The 18,819-nt window shown below is 56.0% G+C and overlaps 1 protein-coding gene across 1 annotated transcript in view; it reads right to left on the reverse strand.

Annotated features, from left to right (window-relative positions):
- Positions 1-18,819, reverse strand: part of LOC140722580 (NACHT, LRR and PYD domains-containing protein 3-like) — a 199,837-nt gene that overhangs the window by 171,214 nt on the left and 9,804 nt on the right. The window contains exon 5 of the mRNA XM_073037295.1: positions 18,705-18,770. Coding sequence (XP_072893396.1) covers positions 18,705-18,770 — 66 coding nt within the window. The remainder of the gene's footprint in view (positions 1-18,704; positions 18,771-18,819) is intronic.

Here is an 18,819-nt window from a genome sequence, read left to right on the forward strand (position 1 = left end):
AGGGGTGTGTGGGGTCTCACACTGTGTCAGGACCCTATCAGGTGTGTGTGGGGTCTCACTGTGTCTCAGGAACCTAAAATGAGTTTGTGGGGTCTCACAGTGTGTCAGGCTCCTGACATGGGTGTGTGGGGTCTCACAGCTTGTCAAGAACCTGACAGGGGTGTGTGGGGTCTCACATTGTGTCAGGACCCTGTCAGGGTTGTGTGAGTTCTCACATTGTGTCAGGACCCTGTCAGGAGTGTGTGGGCTCTCACAGTGTGTGAGGACTCTGTCATGGACGTGTGGGATCTCACAGTGTGTCAGGACCCTGTCAGGGGTGTGTGGGGTCTCACAGTGTGTCAGGATCCTGTCAGGGGTTTGTGGGGTCTCACAGTGTGTCAGGACCCTGTCAGGGGTGTGTGGGGTCTCACAGTGTGTCAGGACCCTGTCAGGGGTGTGTGGGATCTCACAGTGTGTCAGGACCCTGTCAGAGGTGTGTGGGATCTCACAGTGTGTCAGGACCCTGTCATGGACGTGTGGGATCTCACAGTGTGTCAGGACCCTGACAGGGGTGTGTGGGATCTCACAGTGTGTCAGGACCCTGTCAGGGTTGTGTCGGGTTTCACAGTGTATCAGGACCCTGTCAGAGGTGTGTGGGGTCACACTGTGTGTCAGGACAATGTCAGTGATGTGTGCCCTCTCCCAGTGTATCAGGACCCCGTCAGGTGTGTTTGGCTTCTCACAGTGTGTCAGGTCCCTGTCAGGGGTGTGTGGAGTTTCACAGTGTATCAGGACCCTGTCAGGGGTGTGTGGTGTCTCACAGTGTGTCAAGACCCTGTCAGGAGTGTGCGGTGTCTCACAGTGTGCCAGGACCCTGTCAGGGGTGTGTGGTGTCTCACAGTGTGCCAGGACCCTGTCAGGGGTGTGTGGGGTTTCACAGTGTGTCAGGAACCTGTCAGGGGTGTGTGGGGTCTCACAGTGTGTCAGGACCCTGTCAGGGGTGTGTGGTGTCTAACAGTGAGTCAGGACCCTGTCAGGGATGTGTGGGGTCTCACAGTGTGTCAGGATCCTGTCAGGGGTGTGTGGTGTCTAACAGTGAGTCAGGACCCTGTCAGGGATGTGTCGGGTCTCACAGTGTGTCAGAACCCTGTCAGGGATGTGTGGGGTCTCACAGTGTGTCAGGAACCTGTCAGGGGTGTGTGGGGTCTCACAGTGTGTCAGGACCCTGTCAGGGGTGTGTGGGGTCTCACAGTGTGTCAGGACCCTGTCACGGGTGTGTGGGTTCTCACATTGTGTCAGGACTCTGTCATGGACATGTGGGGTCTCACAGTGTGTCAGGACCCTGTCAGGGGTGTGTGGGATCTCACAGTGTGACAGGACCCTGTCAGGGTTGTGTGGGTTCTCACATTGTGTCAGGACCCTGTCAGGTGTGTGTGGGGTCTCACAGAGTGTCAGGACCCTGTCAGGAGTGTGTGGGGTCTCACAGTGTGTCAGGACCCTGTCAGGGCTGTGTGGTGTATCACAGTGTGTCAGGACCCTGTCAGGGGTGTGTGGTGTCTCACAGTGTGTCTGGACCCTGTCAGGAGTGTGTGGGGACTCACTGTTTGTCAGGACCCTGTCAGGGGTGTGTGGGGTGTCACAGTGTGTCAGGACCCTGTCAGCAGTGTGTGGGGTCTCACAGTGTGTCAGGACCATGTCAGGGATGTGTGGGGTCTCACAGTGTTTCAGGACCCTGTCAGGGGTGTGTGGGTTTTCACAGTGTATCAGGACCTTGTCAGGGGTGTGTGGGGTCACACTGTGTGTCAGGACCATGTCAGGGATGTGTGCCCTCTCACAGTGTATCAGGACCCTGTCAGGTGTGTGTGGGGTCTCACACTGTGTCAGTACCCTGTCAGGTGTGTGTGGGTTGTCTCAGTGTGTCAGGACACTGTCAGGAGTGAGTGGGGTCTCACACTGTGTCAGGACCCAGTCAGGTGTGTGTGGGTTTTCACAGTGTGTCAGGAACCTAAAATGAGTTTGTGGGGCATCACAGTGTGTCAGGAACCTGTCAGGGGTGTGTGGGGTCTCACAGTGTGTCAGGACACTGTCAGGGGTGCGTGGGGTCACACAGTGTATCATGACCCTGACAAGGATGTGTGGTCTCACAGCGTGTCAGGACCCTGTCAGGGGTGTGTGGGGTCTCACAGTTTGTCAGGATCCAGTCAGGGTTGTGTGGTGTCTCACAGTGTGTCAGGACCCTGTCAGGGGTGTGTGGGGTCTCACAGTGTGTCAGGATCCAGTCAGGGTTGTGTGGTGCCTCACAGTGTGTCAGGACCCTGTCAGGGGTGTGTGGTGTCTCACAGTGTGTCAGGACCCTGTCAGGAGTGTGTGGGGTCTCATTCTGTGTCAGGACCCTGTCAGGGGTGTGTGGGGTGTCACAGTGTGTCAGGACCCTGTCAGGAGTGTGTGGGGTTTTACAGTGTGTCAGGACCCTGTCAGGGATGTGTTGAGTCTCACAGTGTGTCAGGACCCTGTCAGGAGTGTGTGGGGTCTCACTGTGTGTCAGGACCCTGACAGGGGTGTGTGGGGTCTCACACTGTGTCAGGACCCTATCAGGTGTGTGTGGGGTCTCACTGTGTCTCAGGAACCTAAAATGAGTTTGTGGGGTCTCACAGTGTGTCAGGCTCCTGACATGGGTGTGTGGGGTCTCACAGCTTGTCAAGAACCTGACAGGGGTGTGTGGGGTCTCACATTGTGTCAGGACCCTGTCAGGGTTGTGTGAGTTCTCACATTGTGTCAGGACCCTGTCAGGAGTGTGTGGGCTCTCACAGTGTGTGAGGACTCTGTCATGGACGTGTGGGATCTCACAGTGTGTCAGGACCCTGTCAGGGGTGTGTGGGGTCTCACAGTGTGTCAGGATCCTGTCAGGGGTGTGTGGGGTCTCACATTGTGTCAGGACCCTGTCAGGGTTGTGTGAGTTCTCACATTGTGTCAGGACCCTGTCAGGAGTGTGTGGGCTCTCACAGTGTGTGAGGACTCTGTCATGGACGTGTGGGATCTCACAGTGTGTCAGGACCCTGTCAGGGGTGTGTGGGATCTCACAGTGTGTCAGGACCCTGTCAGGTGTGTGTGGAGTCTCACAGTGTGTCAGGGCCCTGTCAGGGGTGTGTGGGGTCTCACAGTGTGTCAGGACCCTGTCAGGAGTGTGTGGTGTCTCACAGTGTGTCAGGACCCTGTCAGGGGTGTGTGGGGTCTCACATTGTGTCAGGACCCTGTCAGGGGTGTGTGGGATCTCACAGTGTGTCAGGACCCTGTCAGAGGTGTGTGGGATCTCACAGTGTGTCAGGACTCTGTCATGGACGTGTGGGATCTCACATTGTGTCAGGACCCTGTCAGGGGTGTGTGGGATCTCACAGTGTGTCAGGACCCTGTCAGGGGTGTGTGGGATCTCACAGTGTGTCAGGACCCTGTCATGGACGTGTGGGATCTCACAGTGTGTCAGGACCCTGTCAGGAGTGTGTGGGCTCTCACAGTGTGTGAGGACTCTGTCATGGACGTGTGGGATCTCACAGTGTGTCAGGACCCTGTCAGGTGTGTGTGGAGTCTCACAGTGTGTCAGGGCCCTGTCAGGGGTGTGTGGGGTCTCACAGTGTGTCAGGACCCTGTCAGGAGTGTGTGGTGTCTCACAGTGTGTCAGGACCCTGTCAGGGGTGTGTGGGGTCTCACATTGTGTCAGGACCCTGTCAGGGGTGTGTGGGATCTCACAGTGTGTCAGGACCCTGTCAGAGGTGTGTGGGATCTCACAGTGTGTCAGGACTCTGTCATGGACGTGTGGGATCTCACATTGTGTCAGGACCCTGTCAGGGGTGTGTGGGATCTCACAGTGTGTCAGGACCCTGTCAGGGGTGTGTGGGATCTCACAGTGTGTCAGGACCCTGTCATGGACGTGTGGGATCTCACAGTGTGTCAGGACTCTGTCATGGACGTGTGGGATCTCACAGTGTGTGGGGGTTGACAGTGTGTCGGGACCCTGCCATCGTTGTGTGGCGTCTCCCTGTGCGTTAGGAAGCTGCCGTGGTGTGAGTGGTCTCACAGTGTGTCTACCCCGTGTCAGAGTGTGTAGGGTCTTACAGTATATCTTACCCTGTCAGGGGTGTCTGGGATCTCACAGTGTGTCAGGACCCTGTCAGGTGTGCGTGTGGTCTCACAGTGTGTCAGGACCCTGTCAGGAGTGTGTGTGGTCTCACAGTGTGTCAGGACCCTGTCAGGGGTGTGTGGGGTGTCACAGTGAGTCAGGACCCTGTCAGGGGTGTGTGGGGTCTCACAGTGTGTCAGGAACCTATCAGGGGTGTGTGGGGTGTCACAGTGTATCAGGACACTCTCAGGGGTGTGTGGTGTCTCACAGTGTGTCAGGACCCTGTCAGGGGTGTGTGGGGTTTCACAGTGTGTCAGGACCCTGTCAGGGGTGTGTGGGGTCACACAGTGTATCAGGACCCTGTCAGGTGTGTGTGGCGTCTCTCAGTCGGTCAGGACCCTGTCAAGGATGTGTGGTATCTCACAGTGTGTCAGGACCCTGTCAGGGGTGTGTGGGGTCTCACAGTGTGTCAGGACGCTGTCAGGGATGTGTCGGGTCTCACAGTGTGTCAGGACCCTGTCAGGGGTGTGTGGGATCTCACAGTGTGTCAGGACCCTGTCAGGAGTGTGTGGGGTCTCACAGTGTGTCAGGACCCTGTCAGCAATGTGTGGGGTCTCACAGTCTGCCAGGACCCTGTCAGGAGTGTGTCGGGTCTCACAGTGTGTCAGGACCCTGTCAGGAATGTGTGGGGTCTCACAGTCTGCCAGGACCCTGTCAGGGGTGTGTGGTTTCTCACAGTGTGTCAGGACCCTGTCAGGGATGTGTGGGATCTCACAGTGTGTCAGGACCCTGTCAGGGGTGTGTGGGGGTTGACAGTGTGTCGGGACCCTGCCATCGTTGTGTGGCGTCTCCCTGTGCGTTTGGAAGCTGCCATGGTGTGAGTGATCTCACAGTGTGTCAACCCCGTGTCAGAATGTGTGGGGTCTTTCAGTGTATCTTACTCTGTCAGGGGTGTCTGGGATCTCACAGTGTGTCAGGACCCTGTCAGGTGTGTGTGGGATCTCACAGTGTGTCAGGACCCTGTCAGGGGTGTGTGGGGTTTCACAGTGTATCAGGACTCTGTCAGGGGTGTGTGGGGTCTCACTGTGTGTCAGGACCCTGTCAGGGGTGTGTGGGATCTCACAGTGTGTCAGGACCCTGTCAGGTGAGTGTGGGGTCTCACTGTGTGTCAGGACCCTGTCAGGGGTGTGTGGGATCTCACAGTGTGTCAGGACCCTGTCAGGGTTGTGTCGGGTTTCACAGTGTGTCAGGACCCTGTCAGGTGAGTGTGGGGTCTCACTGTGTGTCAGGACCCTGACAGGGGTGTGTGGGATCTCACAGTGTGTCAGGACCCTGTCAGGGTTGTGTCGGGTTTCACAGTGTATCAGGACCCTGTCAGAGGTGTGTGGGGTCACACTGTGTGTCAGGACAATGTCAGTGATGTGTGCCCTCTCCCAGTGTATCAGGACCCCGTCAGGTGTGTTTGGCTTCTCACAGTGTGTCAGGTCCCTGTCAGGGGTGTGTGGAGTTTCACAGTGTATCAGGACCCTGTCAGGGGTGTGTGGTGTCTCACAGTGTGTCAAGACCCTGTCAGGAGTGTGCGGTGTCTCACAGTGTGCCAGGACCCTGTCAGGGGTGTGTGGTGTCTCACAGTGTGCCAGGACCCTGTCAGGGGTGTGAGGGGTTTCACAGTGTGTCAGGAACCTGTCAGGGGTGTGTGGGGTCTCACAGTGTGTCAGGACCCTGTCAGGGGTGTGTGGTGTCTAACAGTGAGTCAGGACCCTGTCAGGGATGTGTGGGGTCTCACAGTGTGTCAGGATCCTGTCAGGGGTGTGTGGTGTCTAACAGTGAGTCAGGACCCTGTCAGGGATGTGTCGGGTCTCACAGTGTGTCAGAACCCTGTCAGGGATGTGTGGGGTCTCGCAGTGTGTCAGGAACCTGTCAGGGGTGTGTGGGGTCTCACAGTGTGTCAGGACCCTGTCAGGGGTGTGTGGGGTCTCACAGTGTGTCAGGACCCTGTCACGGGTGTGTGGGTTCTCACATTGTGTCAGGACTCTGTCATGGACATGTGGGGTCTCACAGTGTGTCAGGACCCTGTCAGGGGTGTGTGGGATCTCACAGTGTGACAGGACCCTGTCAGGGTTGTGTGGGTTCTCACATTGTGTCAGGACCCTGTCAGGTGTGTGTGGGGTCTCACAGAGTGTCAGGACCCTGTCAGGAGTGTGTGGGGTCTCACAGTGTGTCAGGACCCTGTCAGGGCTGTGTGGTGTATCACAGTGTGTCAGGACCCTGTCAGGGGTGTGTGGTGTCTCACAGTGTGTCTGGACCCTGTCAGGAGTGTGTGGGGACTCACTGTTTGTCAGGACCCTGTCAGGGGTGTGTGGGGTGTCACAGTGTGTCAGGACCCTGTCAGCAGTGTGTGGGGTCTCACAGTGTGTCAGGACCATGTCAGGGATGTGTGGGGTCTCACAGTGTTTCAGGACCCTGTCAGGGGTGTGTGGGTTTTCACAGTGTATCAGGACCTTGTCAGGGGTGTGTGGGGTCTCACATTGTGTCAGGACCCTGTCAGGGTTGTGTGAGTTCTCACATTGTGTCAGGACCCTGTCAGGAGTGTGTGGGCTCTCACAGTGTGTGAGGACTCTGTCATGGACGTGTGGGATCTCACAGTGTGTCAGGACCCTGTCAGGGGTGTGTGGGGTCTCACAGTGTGTCAGGATCCTGTCAGGGGTTTGTGGAGTCTCACAGTGTGTCAGGACCCTGTCAGGGGTGTGTGGGGTCTCACAGTGTGTCAGGACCCTGTCAGGGGTGTGTGGGATCTCACAGTGTGTCAGGACCCTGTCAGAGGTGTGTGGGATCTCACAGTGTGTCAGGACCCTGTCATGGACGTGTGGGATCTCACAGTGTGTCAGGACCCTGTCAGGAGTGTGTGGGCTCTCACAGTGTGTGAGGACTCTGTCATGGACGTGTGGGATCTCACAGTGTGTCAGGACCCTGTCAGGTGTGTGTGGAGTCTCACAGTGTGTCAGGGCCCTGTCAGGGGTGTGTGGGGTCTCACAGTGTGTCAGGACCCTGTCAGGAGTGTGTGGTGTCTCACAGTGTGTCAGGACCCTGTCAGGGGTGTGTGGGGTCTCACATTGTGTCAGGACCCTGTCAGGGGTGTGTGGGATCTCACAGTGTGTCAGGACCCTGTCAGAGGTGTGTGGGATCTCACAGTGTGTCAGGACTCTGTCATGGACGTGTGGGATCTCACATTGTGTCAGGACCCTGTCAGGGGTGTGTGGGATCTCACAGTGTGTCAGGACCCTGTCAGGGGTGTGTGGGATCTCACAGTGTGTCAGGACCCTGTCATGGACGTGTGGGATCTCACAGTGTGTCAGGACCCTGTCAGGAGTGTGTGGGCTCTCACAGTGTGTGAGGACTCTGTCATGGACGTGTGGGATCTCACAGTGTGTCAGGACCCTGTCAGGTGTGTGTGGAGTCTCACAGTGTGTCAGGGCCCTGTCAGGGGTGTGTGGGGTCTCACAGTGTGTCAGGACCCTGTCAGGAGTGTGTGGTGTCTCACAGTGTGTCAGGACCCTGTCAGGGGTGTGTGGGGTCTCACATTGTGTCAGGACCCTGTCAGGGGTGTGTGGGATCTCACAGTGTGTCAGGACCCTGTCAGAGGTGTGTGGGATCTCACAGTGTGTCAGGACTCTGTCATGGACGTGTGGGATCTCACATTGTGTCAGGACCCTGTCAGGGGTGTGTGGGATCTCACAGTGTGTCAGGACCCTGTCAGGGGTGTGTGGGATCTCACAGTGTGTCAGGACCCTGTCATGGACGTGTGGGATCTCACAGTGTGTCAGGACTCTGTCATGGACGTGTGGGATCTCACAGTGTGTGGGGGTTGACAGTGTGTCGGGACCCTGCCATCGTTGTGTGGCGTCTCCCTGTGCGTTAGGAAGCTGCCGTGGTGTGAGTGGTCTCACAGTGTGTCTACCCCGTGTCAGAGTGTGTAGGGTCTTACAGTATATCTTACCCTGTCAGGGGTGTCTGGGATCTCACAGTGTGTCAGGACCCTGTCAGGTGTGCGTGTGGTCTCACAGTGTGTCAGGACCCTGTCAGGAGTGTGTGTGGTCTCACAGTGTGTCAGGACCCTGTCAGGGGTGTGTGGGGTGTCACAGTGAGTCAGGACCCTGTCAGGGGTGTGTGGGGTCTCACAGTGTGTCAGGACCCTATCAGGGGTGTGTGGGGTGTCACAGTGTATCAGGACACTCTCAGGGGTGTGTGGTGTCTCACAGTGTGTCAGGACCCTGTCAGGGGTGTGTGGGGTTTCACAGTGTGTCAGGACCCTGTCAGGGGTGTGTGGGGTCACACAGTGTATCAGGACCCTGTCAGGTGTGTGTGGCGTCTCTCAGTCGGTCAGGACCCTGTCAAGGATGTGTGGTATCTCACAGTGTGTCAGGACCCTGTCAGGGGTGTGTGGTGTCTCACAGTGTGTCAGGACCCTGTCAGGGGTGTGTGGTGTCTCACAATGTGTCCGGAACCTGTCAGGGGTGTGTGGGGTCTCACAGTGGGTGTGGGGTTTCACAGTGTATCAGGACCCTGTCAGGTGTGTGTGGGGTCACACTGTGTGTCAGGACCCTGTCAGGAGTGTGTGGTGTCTCACAGTGTGTCAGGACCCTGTCAGGAGTGTGTGGTGTCTCACAGTGTGTCAGGACCCTGTCAGGGGTGTGTGGGGTCTCACAGTGTGTCAGGACCCTGTCAGGGATGTGTGGGGTCTCACAGTGTGTCAGGACCCTGTCAGGAGTGTGTGGTGTCTCACAGTGTGTCAGGACCCTGTCAGGGGTGTGTGGAGTCTCACAGTGTGTCAGGACCCTGTCAGGAGTGTGTGGGGACTCACAGTGTGTCAGGACCCTGTCAGGAGTGTGTGGGGTCTCACAGTGTGTCAGGACCCTGTCAGGACTGTGTGGGGACTCACAGTGTGTCAGGACCCTGTCAGGAGTGTGTGGTGTCTCACAGTGTGTCAGGACCCTGTCAGGAGTGTGTGGTGTCTCACAGTGTGTCAGGACCCTGTCAGGGGTGTGTGGAGTCTCACAGTGTGTCAGGACCCTGTCAGGGATGTGTGGGATCTCACAGTGTGTCAGGACCCTGTCAGGAATGTGTGGGGTCTCACAGTCTGCCAGGACCCTGTCAGGGGTGTGTGGTTTCTCACAGTGTGTCAGGACCCTGTCAGGGGTGTGTGGTGTCTCACAGTGTGCCAGGACCCTGTCAGGGGTGTGTTGTGTCTCACAGTGTGTCAGGACCATGTCAGGAGTGTGTGGGGTCTCACAGTGTGTCAGGACCCTGTCAGGAGTGTGTGGGGTCTCACAGTGTGTCAGGGCCCTGTCAGTGGTGTGTGGTGTCTCACAGTGTGTCAGGACCCTGTCAGGGATGTGTGGTGTCTAACAGTGTGTCAGGACCCTGTCAGGGATGTGTGGGGTCTCACAGTGTGTCAGGACCCTGTCAGGGGTGTGTGGTGTCTCACAGTGTGTCAGGATCCTGTCAGGGGTGTGTGGTGTCTCACAGTGTGTCAGGAGCCTGTCAGGGATGTGTGGGGTCTCACAGTGTGTCAGGTCCCTGTCAGGGATGTGTCGGGTCTCACAGTGTGTCAGGACCCTGTCAGGGGTGTGTGGGATCTCACAGTGTGTCAGGACCCTGTCAGGAGTGTGTGGGGTCTCACAGTGTGTCAGGACCCTGTCAGCAATGTGTGGGGTCTCACAGTCTGCCAGGACCCTGTCAGGAGTGTGTGGGGTCTCACAGTGTGTCAGGACCCTGTCAGGAGTGTGTGGGGACTCACAGTGTGTCAGGACCCTGTCAGGAGTGTGTGGTGTCTCACAGTGTGTCAGGACCCTGTCAGGAGTGTGTGGTGTCTCACAGTGTGTCAGGACCCTGTCAGGGGTGTGTGGAGTCTCACAGTGTGTCAGGACCCTGTCAGGGGTGTGTGGGGACACACAGTGTGTCAGGACCCTGTCAGGAGTGTGTGGGGACTCACAGTGTGTCAGGACCCTGTCAGGAGTGTGTGGGGTCTCACAGTGTGTCAGGACCCTGTCAGGAGTGTGTGGGGACTCACAGTGTGTCAGGACCCTGTCAGGAGTGTGTGGTGTCTCACAGTGTGTCAGGACCCTGTCAGGGCTGTGTGGTGTATCACAGTGTGTCAGGACCCTGTCAGGGGTGTGTGGTGTCTCACAGTGTGTCTGGACCCTGTCAGGAGTGTGTGGGGACTCACTGTTTGTCAGGACCCTGTCAGGGGTGTGTGGGGTGTCACAGTGTGTCAGGACCCTGTCAGCAGTGTGTGGGGTCTCACAGTGTGTCAGGACCATGTCAGGGATGTGTGGGGTCTCACAGTGTGTCAGGACCCTGTCAGGGGTGTGTGGGTTTTCACAGTGTATCAGGACCTTGTCAGGGGTGTGTGGGGTCACACTGTGTGTCAGGACCATGTCAGGGATGTGTGCCCTCTCACAGTGTATCAGGACCCTGTCAGGTGTGTGTGGGGTCTCACACTGTGTCAGGACCCTGTCAGGTGTGTGTGGGTTGTCACAGTGTGTCAGGAACCTAAAATGAGTTTGTGGGGCATCACAGTGTGTCAGGAACCTGTCAGGGGTGTGTGGGGTCTCACAGTGTGTCAGGACACTGTCAGGGGTGCGTGGGGTCACACAGTGTATCATGACCCTGACAAGGATGTGTGGTCTCACAGCGTGTCAGGACCCTGTCAGGGGTGTGTGGGGTCTCACAGTGTGTCAGGATCCAGTCAGGGTTGTGTGGTGTCTCACAGTGTGTCAGGACCCTGTCAGGGGTGTGTGGGGTCTCACAGTGTGTCAGGATCCAGTCAGGGTTGTGTGGTGTCTCACAGTGTGTCAGGACCCTGTCAGGGGTGTGTGGTGTCTCACAGTGTGTCAGGACCCTGTCAGTAGTGTGTGGGGTCTCATTCTGTGTCAGGACCCTGTCAGGGGTGTGTGGGGTGTCACAGTGTGTCAGGACCCTGTCAGGAGTGTGTGGGGTTTTACAGTGTGTCAGGACCCTGTCAGGGATGTGTTGAGTCTCACAGTGTGTCAGGACCCTGTCAGGAGTGTGTGGGGTCTCACTGTGTGTCAGGACCCTGACAGGGGTGTGTGGGGTCTCACACTGTGTCAGGACCCTATCAGGTGTGTGTGGGGTCTCACTGTGTCTCAGGAACCTAAAATGAGTTTGTGGGGTCTCACAGTGTGTCAGGCTCCTGACATGGGTGTGTGGGGTCTCACAGTTTGTCAAGAACCTGACAGGGGTGTGTGGGGTCTCACATTGTGTCAGGACCCTGTCAGGGTTGTGTGGGTTCTCACATTGTGTCAGGACCCTGTCAGGAGTGTGTGGGCTCTCACAGTGAGTCAGGACCCTGTCAGGGGTGTGTGGGGTCTCACGGTGTGTCAGGACCCTGTCAGGGGTGTGTGGGATCTCACAGTGTGTCAGGACACTGTCAGGGGTGTGTGGGGTCTCACAGTGTGTCAGGACCCTGTCAGGTGTGTGTGGGGTCTCACAGTGTGTCAGGATCCTGTCAGGGGTGTGTGGGATCTCACAGTGTGTCAGGACCCTGTCAGAGGTGTGTGGTGTCTCACAGTGTGTCAGGATCCTGTTAGGTGTGTGTGGGGTCTCACAGTGTGTCAGGACTCTGTCATGGACGTGTGGGATCTCACATTGTGTCAGGACCCTGTCAGGGGTGTGTGGGATCTCACAGTGTGTCAGGACCCTGTCAGGGACGTGTGGGATCTCACTGTGTATCAGGACTCTGTCATGGACGTGTGGGATCTCACAGTGTGTCAGGACCCTGTCATGGACGTGTGGGATCTCACTGTGTATCAGGACCCTGTCAGGGACGTGTGGGATCTCACAGTGTGTGGGGGTTGACAGTGTGTCGGGACCCTGCCATCGTTGTGTGGCGTCTCCCTGTGCGTTAGGAAGCTGCCGTGGTGTGAGTGGTCTCACAGTGTGTCTACCCCGTGTCAGAGTGTGTAGGGTCTTACAGTATATCTTACCCTGTCAGGGGTGTCTGGGATCTCACAGTGTGTCAGGACCCTGTCAGGTGTGCGTGTGGTCTCACAGTGTATCAGGACCCTGTCAGGAGTGTGTGTGGTCTCACAGTGTGTCAGGACCCTGTCAGGGGTGTGTGGGGTGTCACAGTGAGTCAGGACCCTGTCAGGGGTGTGTGGGGTCTCACAGTGTGTCAGGACCCTATCAGGGGTGTGTGGGGTGTCACAGTGTATCAGGACACTCTCAGGGGTGTGTGGTGTCTCACAGTGTGTCAGGACCCTGTCAGGGGTGTGTTGGGTCTCACAGTGTGTCAGGACCCTGTCAGGCATGTGTCGTGTCTCACAGTGTATCAGGACCCTGTCAGGGGTGTGTGGGGTCACACTGTGTGTCAGGACCCTGTCAGGGATGTGTGCCCTCTCCCAGTGTATCAGGACCCTGTCATGGGTGTGTGGGTTCTCACAGTGTGTCAGGTCCCTGTCAGGGGTGTGTGGGGTTTCACAGTGTGTCAGGACCCTGTCTGAGGTATGTGGTGTCTCACAGTGTGTCAGGACCCTGTCAGGAGTGTGTGGGGTCTCACTGTGTGTCAGGCCCCTGTCAGGGGTGTGTGGTGTCTCACACGGTGTCAGGACCCTGTCAGGGATGTGTGGTGTCTAACAGTGTGTCAGGACCCTGTCATTGGTGTGTGGGTTCTCACAGTGTGTCAGGACCCTGTCAGGGGTGTGTGGTTTCTCACAGTGTGTCAGGACCCTGTCAGGAGTGTGTGGGATCTCACAGTGTGTCAGGACTCTGTCATGGACGTATGGGATCTCACAGTGTTTCAGGACCCTGTCAGGGGTGTGTGGGGTTTCACAGTGTGTCAGGACTCTGTCAGGAGTGTGTGGGGTCTCACAGTGTGTGAGGACCCTGTCAGGAGTGTGTGGGATCTCACAGTGTGTCAGGACTCTGTCATGGACGTGTGGGATCTCACAGTGTGTCAGGACTCTGTCATGGACGTGTGGGATCTCACAGTGTGTGGGGGTTGATAGTGTGTCGGGACCCTGCCATCGTTGTGTGGCGTCTCCCTGTGCGTTTGGAAGCTGCCGTGGTGTGAGTGATCTCACAGTGTGTCAACCCCGTGTCAGAGTGTGTGGGGTCTTTCAGTGTATCTTACTCTGTCAGGGGTGTCTGGGATCTCACAGAGTGTCAGGACCCTGTCAGGGGTGTGTGGAGTTTCACAGTGTATCAGGACCCTGTCAGGGGTGTGTGGGGTCTCACTGTGTGTCAGGACCCTGTCAGGGTTGTGTCGGGTTTCACAGTGTATCAGGACCCTGTCAAGGGTGTGTGGGGTCACACTGTGTGTCAGGACAATGTCAGTGATGTGTGCCCTCTCCCAGTGTATCAGGACCCTGTCAGGTGTGTTTGGGTTCTCACAGTGTGTCAGGGCCCTGTCAGGGGTGTGTGGGATCTCACATTGTGTCAGGACCCTGTCAGGGGTGTGTGGAGTTTCACAGTGTGTCAGGACCCTGTCAGGGGTGTGTGGTGTCTCACAGTGTGTCAGGACCCTGTCAGGGATGTGTGGTGTCTAACAGTGAGTCAGGACCCTGTCAGGGATGTGTCGGGTCTCACAGTGTGTCAGGACCCTGTCAGGGATGTGTGGGATCTCACAGTGTGACAGGACCCTGTCAGATGTGTGTGGGATCTCACAGTGTGTCAGGACTCTGTCATGGACGTGTGGGATCTCACAGTGTGTCAGGACTCTGTCATGGACGTGTGGGATCTCACATTGTGTCAGGACCCTGTCAGGGGTGTGTGGGATCTCACAGTGTGACAGGACCCTGTCAGAGGAATGTGGGATCTCACAGTGTGTCTACCCCGTGTCAGAGTGTGTGGGGTCTTACAGTATATCTTACCCTGTCAGGGGTGTCTGGGATCTCACAGTGTGTCAGGACCCTGTCAGGTGTGCGTGTGGTCTCACAGTGTGTCAGGACCCTGTCAGGAGTGTGTGTGGTCTCACAGTGTGTCAGGACCCTGTCAGGGGTGTGTGGGGTGTCACAGTGAGTCAGGACCCTGTCAGGGGTGTGTGGGGTCTCACAGTGTGTCAGGACCATGTCAGGGGTGTGTGTGATCTCACAGTGAGTCAGGACCCTGTCAGGGGTATGTGGGGTCTCACAGTGTGTCAGGACCATGTCAGGGGTGTGTGTGATCTCACAGTGTGTCAGGACCCTGTCAGGGGTGTGTGGGGTCTCACAGTGTGTCAGGACCCTATCAGGGGTGTGTGGGGTGTCACAGTGTATCAGGACACTCTCAGGGGTGTGTGGGATCTCACAGTCTGTCAGGACCCTGTCAGGGGTGTGTTGGGTCTCACAGTGTATCAGGACCCTGTCAGGGGTGTGTGGGGTCACACTGTGTGTCAGGACCCTGTCAGGGATGTGTGCCCTCTCCCAGTGTATCAGGACCCTGTCATGGGTGTGTGGGTTCTCACAGTGTGTCAGGTCCCTGTCAGGGGTGTGTGGGGTTTCACAGTGTGTCAGGACCCTGTCTGAGGTATGTGGTGTCTCACAGTGTGTCAGGACCCTGTCAGGAGTGTGTGGTGTCTCACAGTGTGTCAGGACCCTGTCAGGGATGTGTGGTGTCTAACAGTGTGTCAGGACCCTGTGAGGGATGTGTGGTGTCTAACAGTGTGTCAGGACCCTGTCAGGGATGTGTGGGGTCTCACAGTGTGTCAGGACCCTGTCAGGGGTGTGTGGTGTCTCACAGTGTGTCAGGACCCTGTCAGGGATGTGTCGGGTCTCACAGTGTGTCAGGACCCTGTCAGGGGTGTGTGGTGTCTCACAGTGTGTCAGGACCCTGTCAGGGGTGTGTGGTGTCTCACAGTGTGTCAGGACCCTGTCAGGGGTGTGTGGGGTCACACTGTGTGTCAGGACCATGTCAGGGATGTGTGGGGTCTCACAGTGTGTCAGGAACCTGTCAGGGGTGTGTGGTGTCTCACAGTGTGTCAGGACCCTGTCAGGGGTGTGTGGGGTCTCACAGTGTGTCAGGACCCTGTCTGAGGTATGTGTGGGGTCTCACAGTGTGTCAGGACCCTGACAGGAGTGTGTGGGGTCTCACAGTGTGTCAGGACCCTGTCAGGAATGTGTGGGGTCTCACAGTCTGCCAGGACCCTGTCAGGGGTGTGTGGTTTCTCACAGTGTGTCAGGACCCTGTCAGGAGTGTGTGGGATCTCACAGTGTGTCAGGAATCTGTCATGGACGTGTGGGATCTCACAGTGTTTCAGGACCCTGTCAGGGGTGTGTGGGGTTTCACAGTGTGTCAGGACTCTGTCATGGACGTGTGGGATCTCACAGTGTGTGGGGTCTCACAGTGTGTCGGGACGCTGCCCTCGTTGTGTGGCGTCTCCCTGTGCGTTTGGAAGCTGCCGTGGTGTGAGTGATCTCACAGTGTGTCAACCCCGTGTCAGAGTGTGTGGGGTCTTTCAGTGTATCTTACTCTGTCAGGGGTGTCTGGGATATCACAGAGTGTCAGGACCCTGTCAGGGGTGTGTGGGGTCTCACAGTGTGTCAGGACCCTGTCAGGGGTGTGTGGGATCTCACAGTGTGTCAGGACCCTGTCAGGTGTGTGTGGGGTCTCACTGTGTGTCAGGACCCTGTCAGGGGTGTGTGGGATCTCACAGTGTGTCAGGACCCTGTCAGGGTTGTGTCGGGTTTCACAGTGTATCAGGACCCTGTCAGGGGTGTGTGGGGTCACACTGTGTGTCAGGACAATGTCAGTGATGTGTGCCCTCTCCCAGTGTATCAGGACCCTGTCAGGTGTGTTTGGGTTCTCACAGTGTGTCAGGTCCCTGTCAGGGGTGTGTGGTGTCTCACAGTGTGCCAGGACCCTGTCAGGGGTGTGTGGTGTCTCACAGTGTGCCAGGACCCTGTCAGGGGTGTGTGGGGTCTCACAGTGTGTCAGGACCCTGTCAGGGATGTGTGGTGTCTAACAGTGAGTCAGGACCCTGTCAGGGATGTGTGGGGTCTCACAGTGTGTCAGGAACCTGTCAGGGGTGTGTGGGGTCTCACAGTGTGTCAGGACCCTGTCAGGGGTGTGTGGGGTCTCACAGTGTGTCAGGACCCTGTCACGGGTGTGTAGGTTCTCACATTGTGTCAGGACCCTGTCATGGACGTGTGGGATCTCACATTGTGTCAGGACTCTGTCATGGACGTGTGGGATCTCACAGTGTTTGCGGGTTGACAGTGTGTCGGGACCCTGCCATCGTTGTGTGGCGTCTCCCTGTGCGTTAGGAAGCTGCCGTGGTGTGGGTGGTCTCACAGTGTGTCAACCCCGTGTCAGATTGTGTGGGGTCTTACAGTGTATCTTACCCTGTCAGGGGTGTCTGGGATCTCACAGTGTGTCAGGACCCTGTCAGGGGTGTGTGGGGTTTCACAGAGTGTCAGGACCCTGTTAGGGGTGTGTGGGGTCTCACAGTCTATCAGGACCCTGTCATGGGTGTGTGGGGTTTCACAGAGTGTCAGGACCCTGTCAGGGGTGTGTGGGGTTTCACAGTGTATCAGGACCCTGTCAGGGGTGTGTGGGGTTTCACAGTGTATCAGGACCCTGTCAGGGGTGTGTGGGGTCTCAACGTGTTTCAGGAGCCTCTCAGATTTGTGTGTGGTCTCATGGTGTGTCAGGACACTGCCAGGCACGTCTGGTGTCTCACATTGTGTCAGGACACTGCCAGTGTTTTATGGTGTCTCACTGTTTGTCAGGACCCTGCCCGAGTTGTGTGGTGTCTCACAGTGCGACAGGATCCTGTCAGGGGTGTGTGGGGTCTCACAGTGTGTCAGGACCCTGTCAGGGGTGTGTGGGGTTTCACAGTGTGTCAGGACCCTGTCAGGGGTGTGTGTGTCTCACAGTGTGTCAGGACCCTGTCAGGGGTGTGTGGGGTTTCACAGTGTGTCAGGACCCTGTCAGGGGTGTGTGGGGTCTCACAGTGTATCAGGATCCAGTCAGGGGTGTGTGGGGTCTGACAGTGTGTCAGGACCCTGCCCGAGTTGTGTGGTGTCTCACAGTGCGACAGGATCCTGTCAGGGGTGTGTTGGGTCTCTATTCAATGTATTCGGCTGTGATACGGAGTGTAGGAAAACAGTGATTGTGGACATATTCACTTTAGAGAATGTGACAGTGGCAGAAATGATGTTCTTCAATAATCAGGGACTGTATCTGTTTCATATTCAGAAATTGGTGTGGGAATTTCACTGTTGGGTGTGTTCCCTCTGCAAACAGGATGAAGGACAATGATGATCAAGCTTGTAGTGATTTACTAAACCCGTGGTCAGGGACACTGAGGGGTTTCATTGACCGGGTGTGGACTGGAGCAATATTTACAGAGGTCCCAGAAACGTGAGTAGTTTGTAAACTTCCAGATTCGTCTATCTCTGGCCCCATATTTAAATTATCATCTTTGGGATTTGTTGTCGTAAATGAGAGAGACTGAACCAGGGTTCTGTCCAAGATTCCTTGTATTTCTGGTGAGAGCTGCTCTGTAGTTGAACAGACCAGTTGGGATGTTACCTGCTTTTCTAATTAAAGTGATGCTATTATTACTATTCTGTGACTGGAACTTCAGTGGATGCCCAACGCTAAGAAAAGATAATCTGCGGGACCTGGGGAAGTTTAGAAAATGGTTAACGATCAGGCTGTTCAGGAGGGGGCAGTGGTTGGCAAGAGAAGGTTTTGACTATTTGCTGTTAAGAAATATAAGTTTTTTTTCCATTCTCCAGATCGCCCCCTTCTCCACTCAGATTCCAGTGGGGATCTGTAGTTGCAGGCCCCAGCGCAGTGTGACCACTTTCCTCAAACTCGCCAGCTCTCTGCCTCTTTCCTCAAAATGTCCTGTGAAAACTCTCCCTCTAGCAAACACGTTTCCCTGTGTCTCACTGTGTTCTCTGTCACAGTGCCAGTATTTACCTGGTCAGATCCTCGTGTCTCAACAACTGAACCGCCCGACACAAATTACAACCGTTGATGGAAACAGAGGTCAAGTTTCAACCTTTTGAACTCCGCTTCAGCCACATCTGGGCCATTGCGTACCGTTCCGATCGCCCCACTACCGGAGGGATGTTGAGGCTTTAGAGAGGGAGCAGAAGAGGTTTACCAGGATGCTGCCTGGTTTAGAGGGTATGTGCTATCATGAGAGGCTGGATGAAATTAGATTGTTTGCTCTGGATCATCGGAGGCCGAGGGGAGCTCTGACACAGGATGACAAGATTACGAGAGGCATAGATAGAGTGGACAGAGATAATCGGTTTCCCGCGGTTGAAATGTCTATTACCGGAGGGAATATATTGAAGGTGAGAGGGTGTAGAATGAAGGGGGATGTGAAGGACAGCTTATTTTTTAAATCAGAGAGTCGTGGCTGCCTGGAACACACTGCCTGGTAAGGTGGTAGAGGCAAATTATTAGAAGCTTTTAAGGGACGTTTGGACAGGCACATGGATGTAAGGAAGATGGAGGCATGTGGACATGGTGAAGGAAGGAGAGATTAGACTTCAGGGTTGTTTGATTTATTTCTTAGCTGTTTCGGCACAATATTACTTGCCTAATGGCTTATTCCTGTGTTATACTCTACAATGTTCAATGAATGTTCACTTACCTTTCAGCTCACTGAGAAGCTTTAGTAAAAGTTGAGCGGGAATTGGTCGATGGGAAAGGTCACAACCTGTTTGAATTTAAACAAATTGAGGAAATCATTTTTGTAAAGTTTTAAA

The sequence above is a fragment of the Hemitrygon akajei genome, unplaced genomic scaffold (genome assembly GCF_048418815.1).
Source record: "Hemitrygon akajei unplaced genomic scaffold, sHemAka1.3 Scf000080, whole genome shotgun sequence".
Classification (NCBI taxonomy): domain Eukaryota; kingdom Metazoa; phylum Chordata; class Chondrichthyes; order Myliobatiformes; family Dasyatidae; genus Hemitrygon; species Hemitrygon akajei.